Source organism: Hyperoodon ampullatus, assembly GCF_949752795.1.
Source record: "Hyperoodon ampullatus genome assembly, chromosome: 7".
Taxonomy (NCBI): domain Eukaryota; kingdom Metazoa; phylum Chordata; class Mammalia; order Artiodactyla; family Ziphiidae; genus Hyperoodon; species Hyperoodon ampullatus.
Window position 1 is genome coordinate 109693733 of NC_136920.1, and position 23688 is coordinate 109717420.

Consider the following 23688-nt stretch of genomic DNA (forward strand, 5'->3'; position numbering starts at 1 on the left):
ACTATTCTTGAATATGGGGTTTTACTTTTCCCATCTTTAAAAATGGAAATAAAAATATCTACCTCATATGTTATAAATATTACTAGATTGCGTCTAAAGCACATGTATGCCTGAGATCCAAAATGCTCAGTTCTTATAAATATTCATTTTTCTTTCTATTCTTCATTTGATCATTTAAAAAGTTTGAGTATATGTTTGAAGTGGTGCACTGAAAGAAAAGAAAGTGATCTGAAGCTCAAATATAGGTCACTAGTACATTTTACTGCTAGGGAAGTGAGAAGAGCTATTTAGATGAACCCAAAAAGGGCATAATGAGCCACATTTCTAGATCTAGAAATGCCAGTCTGATTTATTAGTGATAATTAGGGTTAAAGGGGAAGAAATAAGAGCTATAGGCTCACAGATATTTTTTTTTCAATGAAGAATTAGTTTTCTTGAAGTGGGCCATAGAAGTAAAATGCAAAGTGAAAAGTTAAAGCAATCTATGTGGCTAACAACAAGCATCTTTGCAGACATGCGAGACTGTGTACCTGAATATTTGAACAAAAAACAGGAAGCAGCACCTAAAAAGAATCTCAGAAAAACATAAGAGTGAAGGGGCTGATGCCTATACCAGGGAAAAATATGCTTCCCAGCATTCCACAGTGGGAGGGGATGGAAGGAAGCAACATAACATTAGCGTCTGCTGATAGAAAAGGTACTTTGGTATAGTCTAGTACACAGTGCCCAACTGAGGCCTAATTCAGACTTAATTCAGGCCATTATAGGAACGGAGATAGCATTAAGTGCTTCTAGGTTGCAGTACTTCTGCTATTTATTCCTAGAGTACTGCACTTCCTTTATCATTTTGATTGTTGTGGCTTATTTGTTGTCTTTCCTGATAAACTCTAAAGGATAGTTTATATGTCATGCTGAATGGCATTTATTAATAATAATAACAACAATAATAACTAATTCTTTTTATTGCTTAAATCTCCCCAGATTTCAAGTACCTTAACAGTTGATATAAACAAGATTCCATCATAAGAATGAACGGTGGCAGGATTTGGTAGTATATGAGTGTACCAGCCACTGGCTCGAGTTAGGCCAAAAAAATTGTGTAGAGTTCAAGAAGTCACTATAAATTTTAAAATGAAAGACAGAACCTAAGGAGAAGCTCAGTCCTAAAAAATGAGCATGAAAGCTTGCCAATGACACATGGCACCCCAAGTTTGGTTAGCAGTAGAAGTAAAATGAGACATTCAGGAGCCCATTAAACATGTGCAGAATACTGGGTCTGTTTAGCACACCCAAGTCTAACTGGTTACTCAATATGAAGGTCTTATATCCTTAAATAGAATCAACTCATGAGCTAGGTTGGAACAGAAATTGCAGGTGTACAGTCAAGGGATCCAACTGTGAGAAGTTGAAAATATGAAGACAGAGGGAAAAAGGCAAATGCTGGCCCCACAGATTTATGAACTGGGTAGAGAACATGCTGGAATTTAAAATGACCAACACAGAAAAATCGGACTATACTAAGGAGAACTTCTGCAGAGCCTATTCTGCAGGCCAAAGGGGAAACAAACAGTGGAAATCAGGAACCAAAGAAACTCTTGGAAGATGTTATTTTGAAGAAAGAGCAGAAAAACTTGAAGTCAGGAAAATAATTCCAGGGTCTCAATAGGAAATAATATGTTATATATATTATATTTATATATCTAGTCCATTCATTTGTTCATTCATTTATTCAGAAGGCAGTATGTTATGTATTAGAAATACAGTGGAATTATTATTATTTTTTTAAGTCCTTGCCTTAAAGGATCTTAGAGTAGAGACCATAGGATAAATGACTGCAAGACTCTCTTTGGCTGAGACTGCTTGGGTACCTAGGGGTTCTCTGGCTCTCTCTAAATCACCAGCATTTAGAGGACAGTCTTAAACCCATGTCACCCAGTAGAGTAAGACACTCTCTATATTGAAAAATGACCCTCTAAAACATAATCTGATTTCTCTCCTTAATATCCCTCAGTGTTCCCTTTTGCCCTTATGATCAAATATAATCCCTTAATACAGTATCAGAACATGGCCTTTCCTGCTCCACCAGCCTAATCTCTGAACACCCCTCCTTGCGGTCTGTGCTCTGCTTTTAGTTACTTGAAAGCGCATGGCTTACTCTTGACTCTGACCTTCCTCTTGTCTGGCACAGTCTTTCCTCTTGTCCTCGCTTGGTCTATTCCTACTAAGCTTTCAGCTTAAGCATCACTTCCCTGTTCCCATGTAGGTTAGGTACTCCTGCTATTTGCTCCCATAGAACTAGACTTCCTTTGTCACTCTTACTGTTGCTGTTTATTCAGTTGTTTATTTTTTCTGATAAATTGTAAGGATAGTTCCTTGGGACACAATGTATGTCTATTTTGTTTACCATTCTATATTCAGCAACCTCAGCACAGTGCATGGCATGAAGATAGAATTTTTAATTGCTAAATGAATGAATGTAAGAAATTTAAATTCTGTGAGGCAGAAACTGTATCAATGTACTAATCATTTTATCTCCAGTACTTCACTCAGAGCTTAGCATAAAGTTGTTGCTTATAATATGTTTGACTGACTAAATAAATGAATGCCATCTTGACCCAGTCACTCTCACCTTATTTGCACAAAACCCTTGTAATGATCAGGCACTATGTGTAATACTCTCAGTAGCTTGTTCTGTTTCCTATATGTTATGCCCTAAGATGAAAGGCTCTGGGATTTTAAACCATGGTTGGAACTGGGCTCAACCTGCTGTGTACCTGTTTGGAATCAATCTGATCATTACACTTTCATAAATAATCAAAAGCTGCCATTTTCTCAGATCTCTGAAAATAGTACTCCTAATTCTCCCTGCCCTCCCAATATTCTCAGCCCTTTCTTCCCCACCTAAGTAGCCACACTGTTCCTCTAAACTTTGTAAGTTGCTCTGGTTACTTATCTGTGAACCATAAAAGGCACGTATGAAATCAAAGGACCTGGGAGGCCCTTGACTAGATGGAAAGTGAATCCCAAACATTAAAGGTTATCTTAGGGAAGCAGATATCTGTACATTCATAACTGAAAAAAAAATTAAGGCAGGAAAACAATAAAAATATATCCTTAAGTGGTGACATAAATGAGGAATTATTGCATATTCCCTAGGTAGAAAGATAAGATAAACTATGGTCAAGCCTGAAAATTATCCTGAAGGTCAGAAGGATATTTTATCATTATAATTAAGGCTAAATGCCTATAAAGCTTTTTAGAAAATCACACAGTGAAAAAGTTTTCAGTTTTGATGATCAGTATACAATATACTCAGTATGAATAATCATGCCAGAAAATTGTAATAATTTATGTAAAACTGCTTTAAATGATATTAATTTCAGTATCAATAATACATTTATTATATGCACATAGCATAATTATTAAGCATACTTACACATGTAGTGTAATAAGAGCTACCCATTGGCAACAAATAAAGTTTCTGCCCTTTATAAAAATAATCTAATGCAAATAATACTGATACATATATTAAGTGACAAATTACCACAGCCAGGCAGTTATAACACACCAAGGACTTCCGAGCATTTCTGCATTTTTCTAAGAGCACTGATGGACTATTTGTCCTTCCTCTTCTGATTTCTCTATCCCTCCTTCCCTCCATTTTTCTAGCATTTATTGATAGATTATATCCGGACATACACACAGTAGATAGGAAGATGGGTAAATCCGAGTCCCTGCCTTGTTCTTCTCTACCTGCTAATTTTAAGCTCATTTTCAGATCCAGTAGTTTCTTCTTCAATAATCCTACAACTGAGAGGTTGATTATACTGGAAGCCAAATAAACATTCAGATGAGTTCTGGCCCCTTCAAAGGAGTACCATTTGCAGACTGGCAGGATAGAGTAAGAAGAGAGGAAAAGATGAAGTTACACAACAAGGCAAGGCCCCCCTAGAGGAAGTGTCTAAAGAGATGAAATCAAGTATACAACTCTAGGGATTAGGCTTCAACAGCAGAAGGTCAACTACTTTTGTATTAGAACAAAGATGATGAGGGTGGGTTTAGACAAATTTGTAGGTGGGAGGGAAGGGTAGGCATTTTCAAGTGGTCATATTTCATAGCTTGAATTTTCTCTGTAAGGTAAAAAGCAGGGTGTTCTGCTAAGGGAAAGGTTAAAGATGTGGACAGGTATGTGCACTACTAAAAAAAAAAGAATGAGGATTGCTGTATCTAGAAGGACACTGATCAAGTTACTCCTAATAAGCTGATATGACAAAGAATGTTATTTGTGAAAGCAGTATAATAAGCAGAGGAAGAAGGCAGTAAGACAGTGCAAAACCACACAGGAAAAGGGGTACGGTACATTGCGTGCACCAACTGACCTATAACATTCGCTATTCCTTAAAAAAAATAATCACCTTGTCTTTCTCCATCTATATCATTCCTTATTCTGTTCAATTTTCCTTCATTTACCTGACTGGGCCACTCCGAAAAAACTTGATCAATTTGGAAAAAAACAAAATAACACAGAAAAAAACAGCTCCCTGTAGGGGGGACACACCCTAAAGCAAATTAGTCACAGTTATGAATAAGTTTCAGTTACCATCTATATGATCCATCTATATTAAAATTGTAGATTTTTCTCTAAATTCTCAAAAATTATGAAAAGCCACACTACAGAGTGAACACAGTCTTTTTGTGTGTGTGTTTTTTAAGAGTGCTAGGTAAAATCACAGATGACAGAACAAGAAAGGAATATACGGTGCTCTATGAACAAAATCATAATATTTTCACTAGTTGCTAGCAGAATGGTTAACAATATAAGAGTTTATACTACAATCATCATACAGTCATACAATTACTAAATAATTTCATCTTACCTGTATTGCAAGGGCACGAGCTACAAGACCTCTAAGGTATTGTAAAGGATCTTCTGGACCTTCCCACTTGCTTTGCCATGTGAGAGGACACTGCAATTTTAAAAGGATCAAAATTAAGTTTATATATACAGTATTACATATAAAAGATCTTTTAACATTAGTGTGATGGGGAAAATATTTTGGCATAATACATATTATGTGTATCATGAATTCATTTCATTAAGATATGTCTTTTTCTATTTTATACACAGTATCAATAATGTATATGTCTCAATCCCAGTGTATGTATAAAATAGACAACTGATGGGAACATACTGTATAGCACAGGGAACTCTACCTAATGCACTGTGGTAACCTAAATGGGAGGGAAGTCCAAAAGGAAGGGGATATCTGTATATGTATGGCTGATTCATTTTGTTGTGGAGTGGAGGCTAATACAACATTATAAAGCAACCATACTCCATAAAAAAATTAATAAAAATATTTTTTAAAGATATGTTTTTCTTTGATCTTATCTCATTAAAATTGAATGATAAAAAGAGTCAGAATGAATTGACCTGTTTCTCTAAAAGGAAATATTTTTAAGTAAAAATTCTTGAAAGAATAAACAAATGAACATAAACCGGTATATAGAAAGTAGCAAACCATGTTTTCTTGAAACGATATGTAATGAAATCGAATTAAATTTCACAAATTCATTTTATAAGTAGTAAAGACAAAAAACAACTAGTCTTGTGTCCCTACAGAATTACAGAAATTTTACCTCCCAAACCACACCGGATATATGACAAAAAAAGAATAAAACAGAAAATACTCTAAATTAAAGAAATAAATAGAACCTTTCTAGAAAAGTTACCTTTTTAATATCTGACCTTCTTTTAACTGACATTCTCTATAATACATTCTTTATAATATTCCTTTTCTGTGAGGTTTTCTGGATTTTTCAAATATTATATAACTATCATTCAAACTTAATACTTATTTTTCTCAAGTGGAATAATAAGGAGAGAGCATCAATTTCTTAACCCAAAACACTGTCTGATTACATAGCTGAGAAACTACTTCAGGCTAGAGTATATCAACAATGTATGGAAAATGGAAATTGTAAGATAACAAACCTTACAGTGAAAAAAAGACCTTAGAAAACATCTAGTTCAATTACTCTAGGTGAATAAAGTAAGCCTTCTTAGGAATATGGTAGCTAAGTGCTGGAGCAATGCTGTGAACTGAAACAGGTGTGATGATTTTAAAACATGACCCCCAAATCCTTTGACAATTCTCCTATGGAGACTTGAAGTCTGCTCTTCTTCTTAAATAAGTGTCCTGTGAATATAGCGGAAGTGATGTGGTGCCAGTTTCCAGGTCCAGGTCTTAAGAAAGTGTTTGCTTGTATTTCCTGTCTTTTGTGACTCTTGATCTTGGAACCCATCCAACATATTGTGAAGTCCAATTTTTGGAGAGGCCCATGTGGAGATGAACTGAGGCTCCCAGCTCTCAGGCAGCACTGACTTGCCAGCCATATGAGCGAGCGGAGTGGAAGAGACAAGCTTTCTCTACCAAGGTCTACCCAAATTTCAGATCTGTAAGCTTAAAATAAAATGATTTTTTTTAAATTATTACGTTTTAACCTGGTAAGTTTTGGTGTGATTTGTTTTACAGCAAGACTTAACTGATACAGTTCTTTGGTATCCAGAAGTAGGGTTCTACCTTAACAAAAACCTAAAACATATGGCACTACATTTGAGACTGGGTTGTGGGCTGAAGCTGGAAGATCCTTCAACAGAATGTAAGTGAAAACATAAAGGACTTCTAAGAGAATACTGGAGGTCTAAGGGACTTTGAGGACTTAAAGGAAAGGGAGGAAATAATCCCAGACAGACAAAAGTACTCTCGGGACCTTAAGGGCATGCCTTGCAGATCCTTTCTGTTAAACAATAAGGCTTCAATGAACCTTAAGGGTGTTGTCCCACAGCCAACACACAAGAAGCCTAAGGTAGAGAAAAAGGCTTATCACACGATTTATGGCCATAGTTTTTGTCTAATGTTGTGAATCTCAATGAGATTCAAAGCAAACTCACAATCTTAGAATATTGTTCTGGTGTAAGCTTCATCTGTTTGGGATTAATGAGGAAAAGAGGGCACAATTAAAAGAGAACTTTGGACCCCAGAATCCCTATGGGTGGGAAGCAGGTTGAGAAAACCACTCAGCTGCAAACATTGCTAAATCTTATTGAAATGTATGGACAATTAAGAGACGAGAATCAACAGCTCAGAGGGCAAAACCAAGAGCCATGCATAATTATTCCCAGGGAACAATATGGAATCCTAATAAAGGAACTGAAAACATAAGCTTGCTTAGATTTCAGAATTGCTAAGGACACGTGAGCCTCCCATTTCCTCATTTTTTGAGTGGGAATGTCTATTGCAGTTACCTGTCCTACCATTTTATATTGGGTTTGTAGGGGACAATAACTTATCTCTGCATGTCATACGTCTTTAGTTGAAAACCATGCCTGAGAAACTGTTTTTGAAGAACCAAACCCAAGAAGCCTCACCCATACTTGCACCTGATTTTGATGACAACATCCGGCCTGAGGCTGTAAATGAATGAGACATCTGGGGAAACTTGGAAAGAGATGACTGCATTTTACATGTGGGAGAAATGCAAATAATTTGTGCCCAAAGGGCAGACTGCAGCAGCTTCAAAACATGGTCCCAAAATTACTTGATACTCTTCCCATTGAGAGTTGAGGTCTATATCCACCCCACCCCTTGACAACCCGACCAATAGAATAAGGGAGAAGTGACGCTTTATCAGTTTTCAGATCTAGGTCTTAACAAATTCACAGCTTTCATTTCCTCTTTCTTGGGGTATACACTTTTAGAACCAAGATACCATGTTGTGAAGAAACCAAGTAGTCCATATAGAGAGGCCCATGTGGAGACATCTAGAGAGCAACCAAGGCCTCTAGCCATCAGTCCCAATAAACTACCAGCCAATAATCAGCACCACCTAGCCAGCACCGTGACTGATCGTCCATTAAGTAGATCCTCCTGCTCTAAGCTGAACTGACTCATCTGGTGTCACACGAAGCAAAGACAAGCCTTCCCCACCAGACCCTGCCCAAACCGCACACTCATGAGCTAAATAAATGATTGTTCTTGTTTTCACCCATTTAGTTTCAGGGTAGTTTATTACATAGCAATAAATAGCTGATAGGTCAGGTTTTCACATTCTAAGTTTTATGCTTTTCCTATTGTAGAAAGATAGCTCCTTTATATAGTGTTTAATTACATAAAGTAAGTTACTGTGGTAGGCAACCTTTAAGGTGCTCCCAGTGATCCCTGCCATTTGGCATTCATATCCATCCTTGTGAAATTCCCTCACCTTGAGTATGAACTGGTTTTAGGGACTTGCTTCTAAGGAAAGAATATGGCAAAAGTGATGAGAAGCCACTTCTGAGAGTAGGGTACAAATATTGTGACTTCTGTCTAGCTCACTTTCTCTTCATCTCTTCCCTGTTCACTCTGTGTGAAAAAGTTGCATACTGTGTGTTGCTTTATGGAGATGCCCATGTAGCAAGGAACTGATATGTGAGGACCTGAGGGCTGCCAACAGCCATCCCATATGTGGTCTGAGAGGCTGCAGTAATTGCAGCCCTGGTGACACCTGACTGCAGACTTGTGGGAGACCCTAAGACAGAACACCCAGCTAAGCTACCCCCAGATCCCAACTCACAGAAACTGTAATGTGATAACTTTTCATTGTTTTTTGTCACTGAATTCTAGGGCAATTTATTACACAGCAATAGATAACTAAGAGAGCTATCAATATTAGTGTCAGATGTAATACTTTCACTCAATACATATTCAAGTCCTTATTGTCCATCCATTCAGCAATTACTGAGAGCCTATAATGTGCAGGCATTATAAGGTCCTGGCTATCATGGAGCTTACATTTTACTGGGGGATAAAGCCAATATACTTATTTCTAAATATATTATAAGAAAAAGACTACACAGTGCTAAATCTTATGTAGAGAATTACAACATGATATGTGATATGACCGAAGTAATATGAAATGATAGTGATATGATAGAAGACTATGAGGAATAAAATCTTCACCCTAAAGAGCATTAGAAACCAGTAAAGGAGATACACAGCTAATGTCCCTAATGGTGTTTTAAGAATGACTTATATAGCATGTTTTTGGAGCTAAGAGGAAAACAATGATTTAATCAAAGAAATCTTAGTAAAGGAAGTATCTGTGAAGCTTTGAAAGTTCTGTTGAATTTTGACAAAGGTAGACATAACTGGAGGGGACTTTTTAAGCTAATATTTATGTGTTAGTAACTGTGCTGAGTGCTGGATATGTACGAGAAGCAGGTACTATTGTAACTTCCATTTCACAGAGGAGAAAATGGAGACACAAAGAGAACATCATATCCAAAATCACAGAGCTGGTAAATGGCAAGTCCAAGATGTGAACCCAGGTAACCTAACTCTAGAGTCTGTCAGCATTAATTCTGCTTCCAACATATTTTACATTTCTATAATGTAATTTCTATATTACACCATATGAGATTTGTCAACTGAAAAAAAATGCACAATGTGAGAGTTGTGCATTAAGTTTTACTTGGGGCAAAATGAGGACTATAGCCCGGGAGACAGCATTTCAGATAGTTCTGAGAAGCTGCTCCAAAGAGGTAGGAGGGAAGGCCAGTATATGTGTGATTTTGATGAAGGGGGAGTACATGCAATCAAGCACATATTTTTTGCAGAAGGTTGCTGCTAGTTTCGTGAAGATTCAACATGACAATTATGTATTGGGAATTAAAGTTATAATTATAGGGAAACTAAGGCTTAGAGTAGGTTTATTTAACTAAACATTTTTTTAAAATCTAAATGGTAGAGAAATTGAACCCAGGTCTAACTCTAAATGTAAACTTTTGGTTATACCATGTTTTTCATGAAAGATGTCATAAAAGCAAAACAGGATACAAGCAGATTTCCTAATGCACTCTTTTTCAAGCATCAATTAATTAATTGACAACTCAGCAAATCACCTGTTAAATAGCTGCTCTTTGTCAATCATTTGTTAGGTCCTGTGGATACAAAGTTATAACACAATCCCTGTTCACAGAAGTTTGCGCTAGAGGGGGAAATAAATAATAAAAGAAGACAGCTACAGACAATACAGTAAGTTCCCTGATAATGACAAGCACTGTGCTTGTGAAACACAGATGTAAGGTACACCAAATTCAAACTGTGCCTAAGGACAAGAATCAGGAAAGGTTTCCTGGTGGAGATAATGCTTGAGGTGAGCCTCAAAAGATAAACAGCTTACAGTAAAGTAAAGAAGGACAGTAAGAAAAGGAAGCGGCATTAATAAAAAAGACATGAGACAACTGGGCTGATGGTCAGACCGTGAAGCTTTTGAATGCTTATACTGAGAAGCTTAATCTGGAAAGCAATGATAAAACTAAATTACACTTTAACTAGGGAAGTGACACAATCATATTTAGAATTTAGAAAGATTATCCTAGTAGAAATAGGGAGAACAAGCATTAGGGTGATGAAACTGCAGTCAGAGAGGTGAATTAGGAGGGTACTGTAGAGACACTTGTGCAGCACTTACATGTGCAGGCACTGTTCTCAGCATTTCATCTGTATTAACCCTTTAGACTTCACATCAACCCTCTGAGATGGATACAATTATTACTCCCATTACGAACATTTAGAAACTAAGGTAGAGAAAGGTTAAGTGACCTGCACAAGTAAACATTCTAGTACATAACCTTGGATGTTTTAAGTTCCACTCTGCAACCTTAATATGTTTACTATATGAACTTTAAAAAAAAGGACCACAGTTAGTAACTCTTTTCCCTTTTCATTTAATAATATAATTATCTATACTACTGACAAACACCACTATCCTACTAATAAAAATGACGTGCTGATCCTCACACATGAGTGAGACACTGGTAATCCAGTATCTGCACACTGCTGAAGTTAAGCCAACACTGGATTATAGTTTTTGGAAATGAATCGACTTTCATTTGACTCAAGCTTATTGCAGTGTCTGACACAGGGAGACGGCATGGAAATTGCTATGTATTTCAAGCACTAGAAGTTGCACTGGGATTTCACTGTAGGTGGGAAAACAGAATTCAATTTACATTTTTTTTAAAGAAAAGGAGAAAGGAAAAAAGGAAAAAATATATATAGTTCACTGTAATTTCAATTTCACATGAAGTGATTAAGCCATATGGACAGTTTACAAATTATCACTAACTCCTATACTAGCCATAACTTACAAATTTGTACAATTAATTAAATTAGCTAAAATCCATTTTACACACATGTACATGATTAGAGAGTTATATTTCAAAAGGATAAAGATAGCTGCAGAGTAAAACACTCTAATAATAGAGCCTTTACTATATAGAGAGGGTCTAATAGAATAGCCTCTCTTCTATTTGGAAGAGAAAGTACAACTCAGAAGATAATTTGTGATAAAAGTTAGAATGCATTCTGATTTAATCTTACTAAGACCTTTACTTAGAGCCTAAGATTTCAATTTTCATATTAGTACAAAGAAACAATCTATGAAACAGCACCAGAACAAACTAAGGACTTTCAGATGCAAAAGATTTATTTAACTGAATTATTTTCTTTTAAAATATGAATCCTATTTTAAAAATCTTTTTATTTTGTGTCTTCCCTTTAAAGAGACTCATATTATTTGCTTTCTCAGGACATGTAACTTCCGTTTTCCATTAAAAAGTTATAAAATACTTATGAAGAGATTACACTAAGTTATAAAAAGTTTGGAAAGGTAGAAGCAATCCATTGATGGATGAATGGATAAACAAAATCTGATACAGACCTTCCTCGACTTACAGTGGGGCCACGTGCAGATAAACCCATTGCAAGTTGAAAATATTGCAAGTTGAAAATGCATTTAACACACCTAAACCACCAAACATCATAGCGTAGGCTAGCCTATTTTAAACGTGCCCAGAACACTTACATTAGCCGATGGTTGGGCAAAATCATCTAACACAAAGACTATTTTATAATAAAGTGTAGGATATCTCAAGTAATCTATGGAATACTGCACTAAAAGTGAAAAACAGAATGGCTGTGTAGATACAGAATTGTTGCAGTGTATCAGTTGTTCACCCTGATGATTGAATGGCTGACTGAGAGCTGCAGCTCTCTGTGCTGCCCAGCATTTTGAGCATAAGGTACCACATATCGCTAGCCAGGGAAAAGATCAAACTTCAAAATTCAAAGTATGGTTTCTACTGAGTACATATCACTTTTGCCTCATCATAGAGTAGAAACCACCTTAAATCGGGGACCATCTGTATATACATACAATAGAAAATTATTCAGCCCTGAAAAAAAGGGAAATACTGACACATGCTACAATATGGACGAACCTTGAGGATATTATTCTTAGTGATACAAACCAGTCACCAAAAGACAAATGCTGCTTGATTCCACTTATATGAGGTACGTAGAGTAGTCAAATTCATAGAGATAGAAAGTAGAATGGTGGTTGCTGAGGGCTAGGTGGTGGAGGAACGGGAAGTTGTTTAAGTGGGTAGCGTTTCAGTTTTGTAAAGTGGAAAGAGTTCTGGAGACTGGTTGCACAACAGTGTGAATGTACTTAACATTACTGAACTGTATACTTAAAATGGTTAAAATTATAAATTTTATGATATATGTATATTGCCACAATTACAAAACTTCATTGGAAAAATGTGAGAAAGGAAAAGAAGAAACCAGTTTCCTTCTTGAGTCGAGGCCAGTATTGTGTGCTTGATAATATTTTTGTTACCCACTTTGAGCTCATTGAATACAGAGACCATGTACTATGTATTCTTCCTATCTCTAGGGCCTGGCATGGTGTAGAGAGTCCATGGTAGATGGTCAATAAATGTTTGCTGAATATTATTTATTATATCATCCAATTACTAATTTTAAAAATAAATCCCAACTCCTCCTCCATCCTTGCACATTTTGAAAAAATAGTTATAAATAAGATGTCCAAACATCCAATTTGCTTAATGATCCCTATTGTCCCAGAGTTCCATCCAGGTAGGAGTCCCTTTCACTCTTAAAGCTATCGTTTGGGTGATAAATTTGAAGGTCACTATAGTTATTAAAAAAATTCAAATTTATATAACAATTTGAAGCCAAGCGGTCAATTTAGGGATTGAATCATGACCTCATTAGCACAAAAATTTAACTAAATTAACCCAGAATTACCAAAAAAATTAAAGAGTCAAGCAAGGAAATAAACAAACTGGATAACTGGTAAAACACATTGCTGTTGTGATGGGTAGTACAGCATACCAAAATAATTTTAAAGGCACCTTGAGAAAGGATCTGAAGATTGAAAATGGCTATTGGTGGAGAATGATAAATTCTATTAAAAACGTATGTACATTTTAAAACAAGTATTATTTAATATCTGTCTTTCCAATATGTAACAGATTCATAGCATCTTCAGCATAGCATACACATACAACTGGAAGCATTAAAAATACTTATAATGAAGCTTTGGGAAAGACGATAAGTTAATCATCAAATATATTCAGCATGTAAAATGATAATGTATAAATTTTTCCATCTAATAAAATCTAATAAAAACAGATTAAATGTATATTTACTTCTGTGAAATTTATTTCAAAATAATGTGTTCAACATGTTGAACATATGTCAAATATATGTTTTTACATTCTCTGAGATTTTAAGAATTTACGGATTCTTTCTGCATTGTTTTCTGTGATAAATTCATTTAGGCCAATGTCATGTTGGTATAATTAAATATATGTATATTTTCTTGATAAAGTGTCTATTCAAATCTTTTTTCTCATTTTTAAAATTGGGATGTTTGTCTTTGCATTTTTGAACTGATTTCTTTTTAATATTTCTGGATATATATTCCTTGGTTAGAGGTATGTCTTGCAAATCTTTTCCCCTAGTCTGTGGTTTACTTCGAATTTTCATAACAGTGTGATCAATTTGGGGATCATTTTTGTATATGTTTGGAGGTATAGGTGTATGTATTACTATTATTATTATCAGGCTTTTGGCTATTTAATTGTTCTACTACCATTTGTTAAAGAAATTTCCCTTTCTCCACTTAATTGCCCCAGTATATTTGGTGAAAATGAATTGATCATATATCTGTGGATCTATTTCTGAACTCTTTATTCTGTTCTATTGAGCTATATATCTATCTTTCTACCATTACCACACTGCTTTGATTATAATATCTTAATAAGTCTTGAAATCATGAAGAGTAAGATCTTCCATTTTACTCATTTTTTTCAAACTTGTTTAGGCTACACTAGATCTTTTGCATTTTATTTGAATCAAATTCTCAATCACTACAAAAAAAAATCTACAGAGGTTTTTTATCGGGACTGTGTTGAATCTCAGGATCAATCTGGAAAAGACTAACATCTTAACAGTAATAATGGGTCTCCTGATCTGTGAACACAGTACAACTTTCACTGCATCTTTCCATTTATTTAGGCCTTTTTAAATTTCACTCATCAATGTTTTGTAGTTTTCAGTATGTACAAAAGTTTTACACATCTTTTGTCAACTTTATCCCGATATATCATCTTTCTGCTATTATTACAAATGGTACTTTTACATTTCAATACTCAATAGTTTGTTTCCAGGATATACATCATTTTTAATGTATTTACCAAAACCTTGCTAAACTTAAACTCTCTTACTAGCCTTAGAGTTTTTATATTTCTTAAGATCTTGTGAATAGTTCATCATATCCTCTACAAAAAAAAGACAGGTTTCCTTCTTCCTTTCCAGTTTGTATGGCTTTTATTTATTTTTCTTAACTTATTGTGCTAGCTAGGACCTTCACTATAATGCTGAAAAGAACTGGTGGGACCTCAATGTTTTATTACCAATCTTAGGGGGAAAACATTCAGACTTTTACTCTTATGTTAACTATAGGTTTTTCATAGGTGACCTTTATCTGGTTAAGAAGGTTCACCTCAAATTCCAATTTAGTGAAAGGTTTTGTCATGACTGGATGCTGAATTTTGTCAAATGCTTTTTCTGTCTCTATAAAGATAATCACGATTTTTAAAATTAGTTATTAAAATGGTAAATAACATCGATTTTTTTATTATCTCAAACTTTTATTCTTAAGATAAACCACACTTGGTTACCCATTTTTATACTTTTTTTCATTCAATTTGTTAATATATTGGTAGGAATTTTAGTGTCTATATTCATGAAGGAAATTAGTCTGTAGATTTCTTTTATTATGATGCATTTGTTAGGTTTTATTACCAGGCAATGCTGGTCTCACAGAAAAAGTAGGGAAGTATTCCTGCCTCTTCTATTTTCTGAAATAGTTTACAGATTTGGTATTATTTCTTCCTTAAATATTTGTTAGATTTCACCAGTGGATTCTAGGAGCTCTCTTTGCGGGAAGGTTTTTAATAACAAATTCAACTTCCTTAATAGATATAGGCTATGGGTTGCCTATTTCTTCTTGAATGAGCTTTGGTAGTTTCTATCTTTCAAGGGATTTGTACATTTCATCTAAGTTCATCTAAATATATTCTCTTATCATGGCAAATGATGGTTATAAGTTAGGGATACTGAAGCAGAATTCCAAGATACTAGAGACTCTGGGTATTTGCAGGCCCCTTTGTTCTTACATAGATCAATAAAAACTGATTTCCATTTATAAGTATACATAATCAAATTTTGATTGTAAGTAAAGCTAGAGATGAAGAGGTGGGGCAATTCCATCCTAGTGTTTAGTAGGCTTGTGGAGATGAGTATGTGGAGTTCAGTCTTCATAAAGCTAATATCTGCCTCTTGTTACAAAGACTACCATCTAGCTTCATGATCAAATTAACAAAATATGCAATGAGAGATGAAGTGCAAAGAATACTGATCTAGGAAACATAACATCAGGACTGCAGTATGGGCTTTGACACTTTACCAGAATACCAACTCCTTTCAGCTTCAGTTTTCTAGTCTAAGTAAAAGGAAGGTGATGAGAGTAGAAAATTAGATGAGGGCTACACAAGTGCACTATAACTGGTAAAATGTTATATAAAACATAAGCTACTACTTTATTCTAATGGAAAAATGCTAATTATTCAACATTAATAATTGGTAAAATAGTTTGGGTATGACTTTTCTAAGAACTTATTTGTATGAAGTAGGTAAATTTTAAAAGGGGGGCCTTTAAGAAAAGATGGGGTCTCCAACCACTTTATAAGAACCATTTTATCTTTTCTTTTCTCCCAAAGACTGGAAAATCAATGACGGAGGTGGCACAGGTGGTTACAAAGTGGAGTGGGGATGGCACAAGATGAGGAAGCAGGTGCTACTGACATTTTTATGAGACTTCTGACTACAGACCAGCGTTTCTCAAACTGTAGCATGCATCAGACCCACCTCAAGGGATGGATAAAAAACAGATTGCAGGGCAACACACTTAGATTTTACGATCAAACAGTCTGAGGTGGGGCCTGAGAATTCATAATTTTACCAAGTTCTCAGGTGATACTGATGCTTTTGGTCTTGAGACCATGCTTTGAGAGACACTGCTATAAAGAAGACCATGGCAGAGAAAGGAGTGAAAGAAAAAACCTGTCTAGCAGAGGAGATCTTAACTCTTAGATATCCTGAAGTTATATAATAAAGCTTTATGTGTGTGTGTATATATATATATATATATTTTAAGAGAGTGAATCTTTTTCCTTCAATTTTCAAAACTGTCAGTGATCTGAAAAAGGTTAAACACCAGTTTTTTGGAAACTTATTTTAAAGAGTCAGGATCCATTAGCAATTGTGCTGTATTGTTGAGTGACTCCCTGATTTAAAAAATTAAAAATCCATTTAGTGTTACTACCCAGTACATTAGGATAAACTGAAATATATAGGAAATACTTACATTGGCTTTAAAGCGGTACTACTAAAATAATTTTTTTAAAAAGCAACACAATCTATTAATTTCTACAAAGTGGTAATACCCTTAGTGATTATTCAGCAAGAAAGATGAGGTAATTCAGTGTTCTATCTTTTCAATTTTTGCATATCTTTTAAAACATGATTTAAAGCCTTTGTTCTAATATGTAAAAGAAAAATAACAATATTCTACAATATCATTGTCCTTAACAAACAAATTATAAGTATTGTAACTTTTTACAAAAAAAGTTTCAGTAGATCACCAGAAAAGTGTCAAGGAAATAAAAATCATAATTCTCTTTAAGAAAATTCTTAGTCCAATCACTTCAGATACAGTAAAGAAAATGTCAAGTACTGAACTATTTCCTAAATTACATTAAATCATATCACACAATTCAAAATTTGTCACATTCAAATGTAATAAAACATTAAACTTTTATAGTGAAATAAACACAATAGTACTAGATTCAAATTTTTGGTAAAGCTAATTAGAAAGTAAATGTCAAAACTATTTTACTGATCTTATCCTAGTGAAAGTCAGCCAAATCTCATTCGAGTTTCATCAAACACCCTGAAATATTTCCAAAGCCACTATCTGTGATAGAATTTAAATATGCTTTGTAAAACATATTTTTTATCCTTTGAAAGAATTTTAACAAATTCACTTTTATGCAAATTATACAAATATTTCAAAAACAGTGATATTTCAGAGGCTATATTTCTTAAATCAAAGTGTAATGTAGAGTACTTAATTTAATAAATTAACAATGAGATTGCATACATCTTACATAAACATATTTTTAAGAAATAAGTCATCAGGTCCTATTGCTATACCAAATAGGAAATACTTAGCAGATCTTAATGGGCCAAGGGAAAAGGAAGAAATGTTATAATGAATTAAAAATCTATGACCCTTTTCTAAAATACTATTCTTTGGTCTTATTCAAGGAAAATGTTTCATATAATAAAACCCATTTAATTCTTTGTTATCTGCTAATAAGATCTATTGTAAGCCACATTATATTACAATCATAAAAATAATTTGTTATTCATTTTTTTCAAGTGTTTATGCCAAAGATTAACCAGATGGTTAACAGTAGAAGCAAAACAAGAAACCATGTTTGCCATTACCTTCCATATTTTTCATTAATATTACATAGAACCCTCTTGAACTACCCTATTCTATGCCTTAACTACCTCTAACTGAGATGAATAAATAGTAACGTACATGGTATCCCTACTTCTATAAACTCATTTTGCACAATTTTATCAGATGAATGTTCCAAAAGATGTTTTTCACACAATGAAATTCTCTTAAAGTAACAGTGACAAAAACAACTAACATTTAGAGGGTACTTCCTATGTATCTAGCACTTTACTCATGGTATAATTTAAATTTCATAACAATCCCACGATGTAGGTCCCTTTATTACTCTCATTTGACAAATGGGAAAGGTAACGTATTGAGAGATTTAAGTGACCTACCCAAGGTCACACAGCTACTAAGTGGTAGAATAGAACGAAAAAGGCAGACCTATTCTGGAAGCCACATTCCTAGCTATTTTATTACATTATATCTACATGAAAATATTCTTATTGCCTATAGCATCTAATCCAAGCTCTTCTCTTTGGCTTTAAAGACTTCAAAATCTGATGAACCTTAATTTTACTACAGTTCTTTGTATACCAGTCCCACTGGACTTACTGTTCTCTTCTACACAAGTCATGTTCTTACATCATTGTTATTCTCCTCTTACACTTAATGCAACTGTAATTGGTCTATACCATACATCTTGCCCTTATACAGCATGTAGTTGGATTTTAAAGAAATACATTCTCAGGAGTATTTATTTTTTCATAAATAAATTTAAAACATTTACATTTATGATGACAATCAGACCTGCCTAGATTCAAATCCTGACTTTGTAAACTATTCATTGTGTGACTCTGGTTAAGTTATATAATGTCCCTCTGCCTTAGGTTCCTCACAGTAAAATGCAATAACACAGCACCCTCTTGTAGTTCTAATGTGGTGATTAAATGAGTTAATTAATGTAATTTTAAACTTCTTAGAACCCTTTCCCACTGGTTCCTTCACTGTGTCATGAAGCTTTCATGACTGATAATATATCTACTTCAAATTATAAAAAAAATTAGTTATAGTTTATAGTACAATACAATACTACAGTATTCTGATAATCACAGTTGATAAATAGAGATAAAAATCTATATACAAAGAAACAATGCAAAGCTGAGATTCTTTTCCAGGGTAATGGAAAAAGGAACATAAGCTTGCTGGAATAGGTCTTTTTGTATATGTGAAAAAGAATATTAAAACGGACTGAAAGTTTCTGTCCCCCCCAAATTCATATGTTGAAACCCTAAACCCTGATGTGATGATATTTGGAGATGAGGCTTTGGGGAATTAACTAGGTCATAAGGGTGGAGGCTTCATGATGGAATTAGTGTCCTCATAAGAAGAGACAGGAGAGAGTTTGCTTTTTCTCTCATTCCTCTCTACTATGTGAGGACACAGCAAGAAGACAGCCATCAGCAAAACAGGAAGCAGGTCTCACCATACACCAGATCTAACAGCAACTTGATTTTAGACTTCCTAGCCTCCAGAATTGTGAGAAATAAATACTTGTTGTTTAAGCCATCCATTCTATGTTAACTTGTTATAGCAGCCTGAATTAAAAGAGAAATCTTTTTTATGTTAGGGAGTAAGATATAGGAAGTTCTAGGAAGCCTACCTTTTATCTTCAAACAGAGAAGACTTTTAGGTCGACTACCAGAGATTTCTCTATATTGAGGGTAAACAGCAGGGAAAAAAAACAAAAACAAAAATACTTTTCTTTCTAAATTCCTATAGAGCTCTAGTGAAATCTTTTCCGGATGCCAAGGTCTACAAAGTTTTTTTTTTTTTTCCAAAAAGCTAAAGTGAATTTATATAAGCTGCTCCATGTTATTTGTTTCTATCCAGTGGATCTGAAATAACATGGATTTTAATATTATTTACAATGGTCCAATTACTCAGCAAGAGATGTGTTGATTTCCTTTTCCTCTGCTTATGATTTTTCTACTCAGTAACCATCCTTCCTTTGCTTGTAGTAAATGTGTTACAGATGGAGCTGAATCTATCCCCAGCTCCTGGGTTATGCATTTGGCTAAAGCCCTAGCCAATGAGAGCTTTGTATACCCTGCCCACAGAACTAGTATGGGACTAGGCATAAAACACAAGCCATTCTGTATGAATCAAAGCTAATCCCAAGATTTTTTGCTTGAGTTGCCAAGAAACAGGTGTTTTTTCTGTTGGACTTAGAACTCAGAGGATATAAGACTCGGACTGCTGGGATTCCACCGCGTGTAGAGGACCCACCCAAAAGTGAAATTAATATAGAGGATGTACACATACACACACAGACACACAGACACAGACACACACACACACAATATGACTAGAGAGGTAGATAAATAACACAAGCTGAGATCCTAATGACAGTTTTAAGCTCCTGCTAGGCTGACTTAATGCTAGCTATCCTTGGATCCTTCAGTTACAACAGCCAATTAATTCTTATATGGCTTAAGCTACTTTAACTTGGGTTTTCTGTTATAGTTATGGTTTACAGTAAACTGTAAGACTCCTGACAAATATATACCTGATGGAAGAGCCACTTATATTAATGAAAAAAAAAAACCCACATATATATATATAGTATTGGCTCACCTTTTGGTTTAATAAAGCATTTGCCAATTTCTGTACTTCTGAACTCAATAAGGTGGCTCCTCTGATGACTTTGCTGAGAGCGGCAAGAGACTGATGAACACTTTGTACTAAGCAAATGGCATTAAATTGTTCAAGAACGATGAATGATAATATTGGAGATCCTTGTCGATCATTAGGAGGCAACACTTTCTGATGAATCAGGTTGGAATTCTAAAAAGATAATACATCATGTCATATTTACTGAAAAGTAACAAAAATCACTGATACATTAAAACATTCAAAAGTTATTAAAACCTTTTGCTGGTCTATCTTGTTTTGAAATACTCTTTTATGACTGGACAAATTTATTAAATCTGTAAATACATAGGAAGGGAATTCTGGAGTTCACCAACACTGAAGTGGTGTGGGGGTGGGAACTGAGAAAAGGGAACCATGCTGAGAAGGAGCAGTCAATATAGGTGGAAAATGGTAAGAACGGCACACTGTAAGCCAATGCAAACAGAGCAGCGCAGCTAAATTACCACTCTACCGCTGTAAGGAGAGCAGAAGGAATCATGGCTATGAAAACTATGTGAAAGGATATTTAATTCAATTTGAAAATTACCTGTATGTGTATTTGAAAAATCACACCAAAGATCTTGTACCAGTGAATAGTATACCTTAGTATTTATTTCTACGTCTATACTTTAACAGAGGCTCTGATACATGGAACTTCTAGGGCTTCTCAAATTGTTAAGAAAAACTCAAGGAATCCCAGATGTTTCTAAACAGCTTATGTGGTTAGGAAGAAAAAAAAATCACCCTCAACAGTATTCTAAAAGTGTCAGAGAACTGTCAAGAGATAAATCTGGGAAGTCCTGTACTCTTACCTGCTCTCCATTATCTTAATTTTCTCTATATATTCTGCTTACAATCCTAGTTAAGGATCCCCTCTCTTTGTTCTAATGGTTGTCACATTCATATCTTCAATGAGAGCACTGTCTCTTTTTCATGTATCTGGCATGATAATTTAATATCATAAAATGGTGATCTAGCATGGCTATTGCCATTAAATAAATAATTATGAAATAAATTTTGTTGGCATGAGATCATTCCTGAGGATAGATTTAGGCTATGAGTTCAAATTTAGGCATTTTATTTCTATTACTGCTATATTTAAAATATTAAAGCTGATGAAATCAGTTTTGATAGACATAAAAATGTACATAAATATACCCACTTAAATAAATAAATGGTGGTGAACTCAAAACTAAATCTAGAAGAGAAAAAGAGTATAATATTATGAAAATTAATTAGAATTATTACCCCCTAGATTGAAATTAACTATCTGAACCAGAGCATGCAATAAATAATACTTAACACATCTCTAACCTCAATCAATTAAATAATAAAACTGACATAAAATTTAGGTTATAGACTTTCCATAACTCCTTATATTAAAAACCATTCCTGGAAGTGAATAATATGTGGTACTTAAATCTTTATCAATCTTATACTAAGACTGGCAAAGATTAGCAAATAATAATTTAGTTTATGGATTTTTATCCATCCTATTAAACTGATGAGACAAATTTGCACTGTTTGCACTATTACTTTATAGAAGAAGAACACCCAAACTTAGGTCATTCAAGCAAGGTTCCACTTCTCTATAATGTAAGAAAACAGCAAACTTACTGAACTGTTAAAAAGGCTGGTTTAGAAGAGTAACTATTAAAAATACTTAAAATTCAAATAGAGTTCAAGTAAGAACTATGGTCTAGAGATGTGCAGTTAGTGTAAAATACCAGCTGAATTTCAAAGACTTAATATGAAAAAAGGATGTAAAATACCACATTAATATTTTTTATACTGATCACATGTTGAAATGTTAATATTTTGAATGTATCAAGTTAAATAAAATGTATTATTAAAATTAATTTCACTTGCTTCTTCATACTTATTTAAATGTGGCTGCTAGAAAATTTTAAATTACAAATATGGCTCCCATTATATTTCTATTGCATAGTGCTGGTCCAGAAACTATCAAGTAAAGTGATGTAAGTTCAGCAATAAGAACAGAAGGACAGAGGAGAAAACAGCATATAGTAGGGTCTCAAAAAGTGTTTGATTAATGAAAGATGAAAAAATTGTGGAAAAAAAGAATAGTAAGACACTGTGATATAAGCTTTGATAAATTAATGACTGAGAAAATATAGCAGAAGACATCAAAGTATATTGTAATATATATTATAATGTAATCCATTTCCTATAGGTTTTCACAAAATTTTGATAAAAAATTAATGTAAAATAACTCAAAAGTAAATGTAGATACCTTATATATTCTAAAAGGATGAAGTATAGAGAAGATTTATAGCAGTAGTAACATGTTAGAGTATTACATAACCTTAAAACAAAAAAACTTAAATTAAGTATTATTTACAATTCAAATAGCTAAAATCACCATGAGTAAATTATAACTCATCATTATAGTACGTTTTTTAGTGAAACTATCGAGGGATGACAGTCATATCTTTAGTCAATTGGTTATAAGAAAAGCTTTTTCTTTTTTCACAAATACAATTGATTGAATCATGCATTTTTTTTAACATCTTTATTGGAGTATAATTGCTTTACAATGGTATGTTAGTTTCTGCTTTATAACAAAGTGAATCAGTTATACATATACATATGTTCCCATATCTCTTCCCTCTTGCGTCTCCCTCCCTCCCACCCTCCCCATCCCACCCCTCTAGGTGATCACAAACCACCTAGCTGATCTCCCTGTGCTATGCAGCTGCTTCCCACTAGCTATCTATTTTACGTTTGGTAGTGTATATATGTCCATGCCACTCTCTCACTTTGTCACAGCTTACCCTTCCCCCTCTCTATATCCTCGAGTCCATTCTCTAGTAGGTCTGTGTCTTTATTCCCGTCTACCCTGAGAAAACAATAATTCAAAAAGAGTCATGTACCAAAATGTTCATTGCAGCTCTATTTACAATAGCCAGGAGATGGAAGCAACCTAACTGTCCATCATCAGATGAATGGATAGAGAAGATGTGGCACATATATACAATAGAATATTACTCAGCCATAAAAGGAAACGAAATTGAGATATTTGTA

General features: G+C 34.3%; 1 protein-coding gene across 2 annotated transcripts in view; it reads right to left on the minus strand.

Annotated features, from left to right (window-relative positions):
- Positions 1-23688, minus strand: part of DYNC2H1 (dynein cytoplasmic 2 heavy chain 1) — a gene marked incomplete at both ends in the record, with an annotated part of 362190 nt that overhangs the window by 38685 nt on the left and 299817 nt on the right. For both annotated transcript variants that reach the window (XM_079708170.1, XM_079708169.1), the window contains 2 exons: positions 4878-4967; positions 20587-20796. In XM_079708170.1, coding sequence (XP_079564296.1) covers positions 4878-4967; positions 20587-20796 — 300 coding nt within the window. The remainder of the gene's footprint in view (positions 1-4877; positions 4968-20586; positions 20797-23688) is intronic.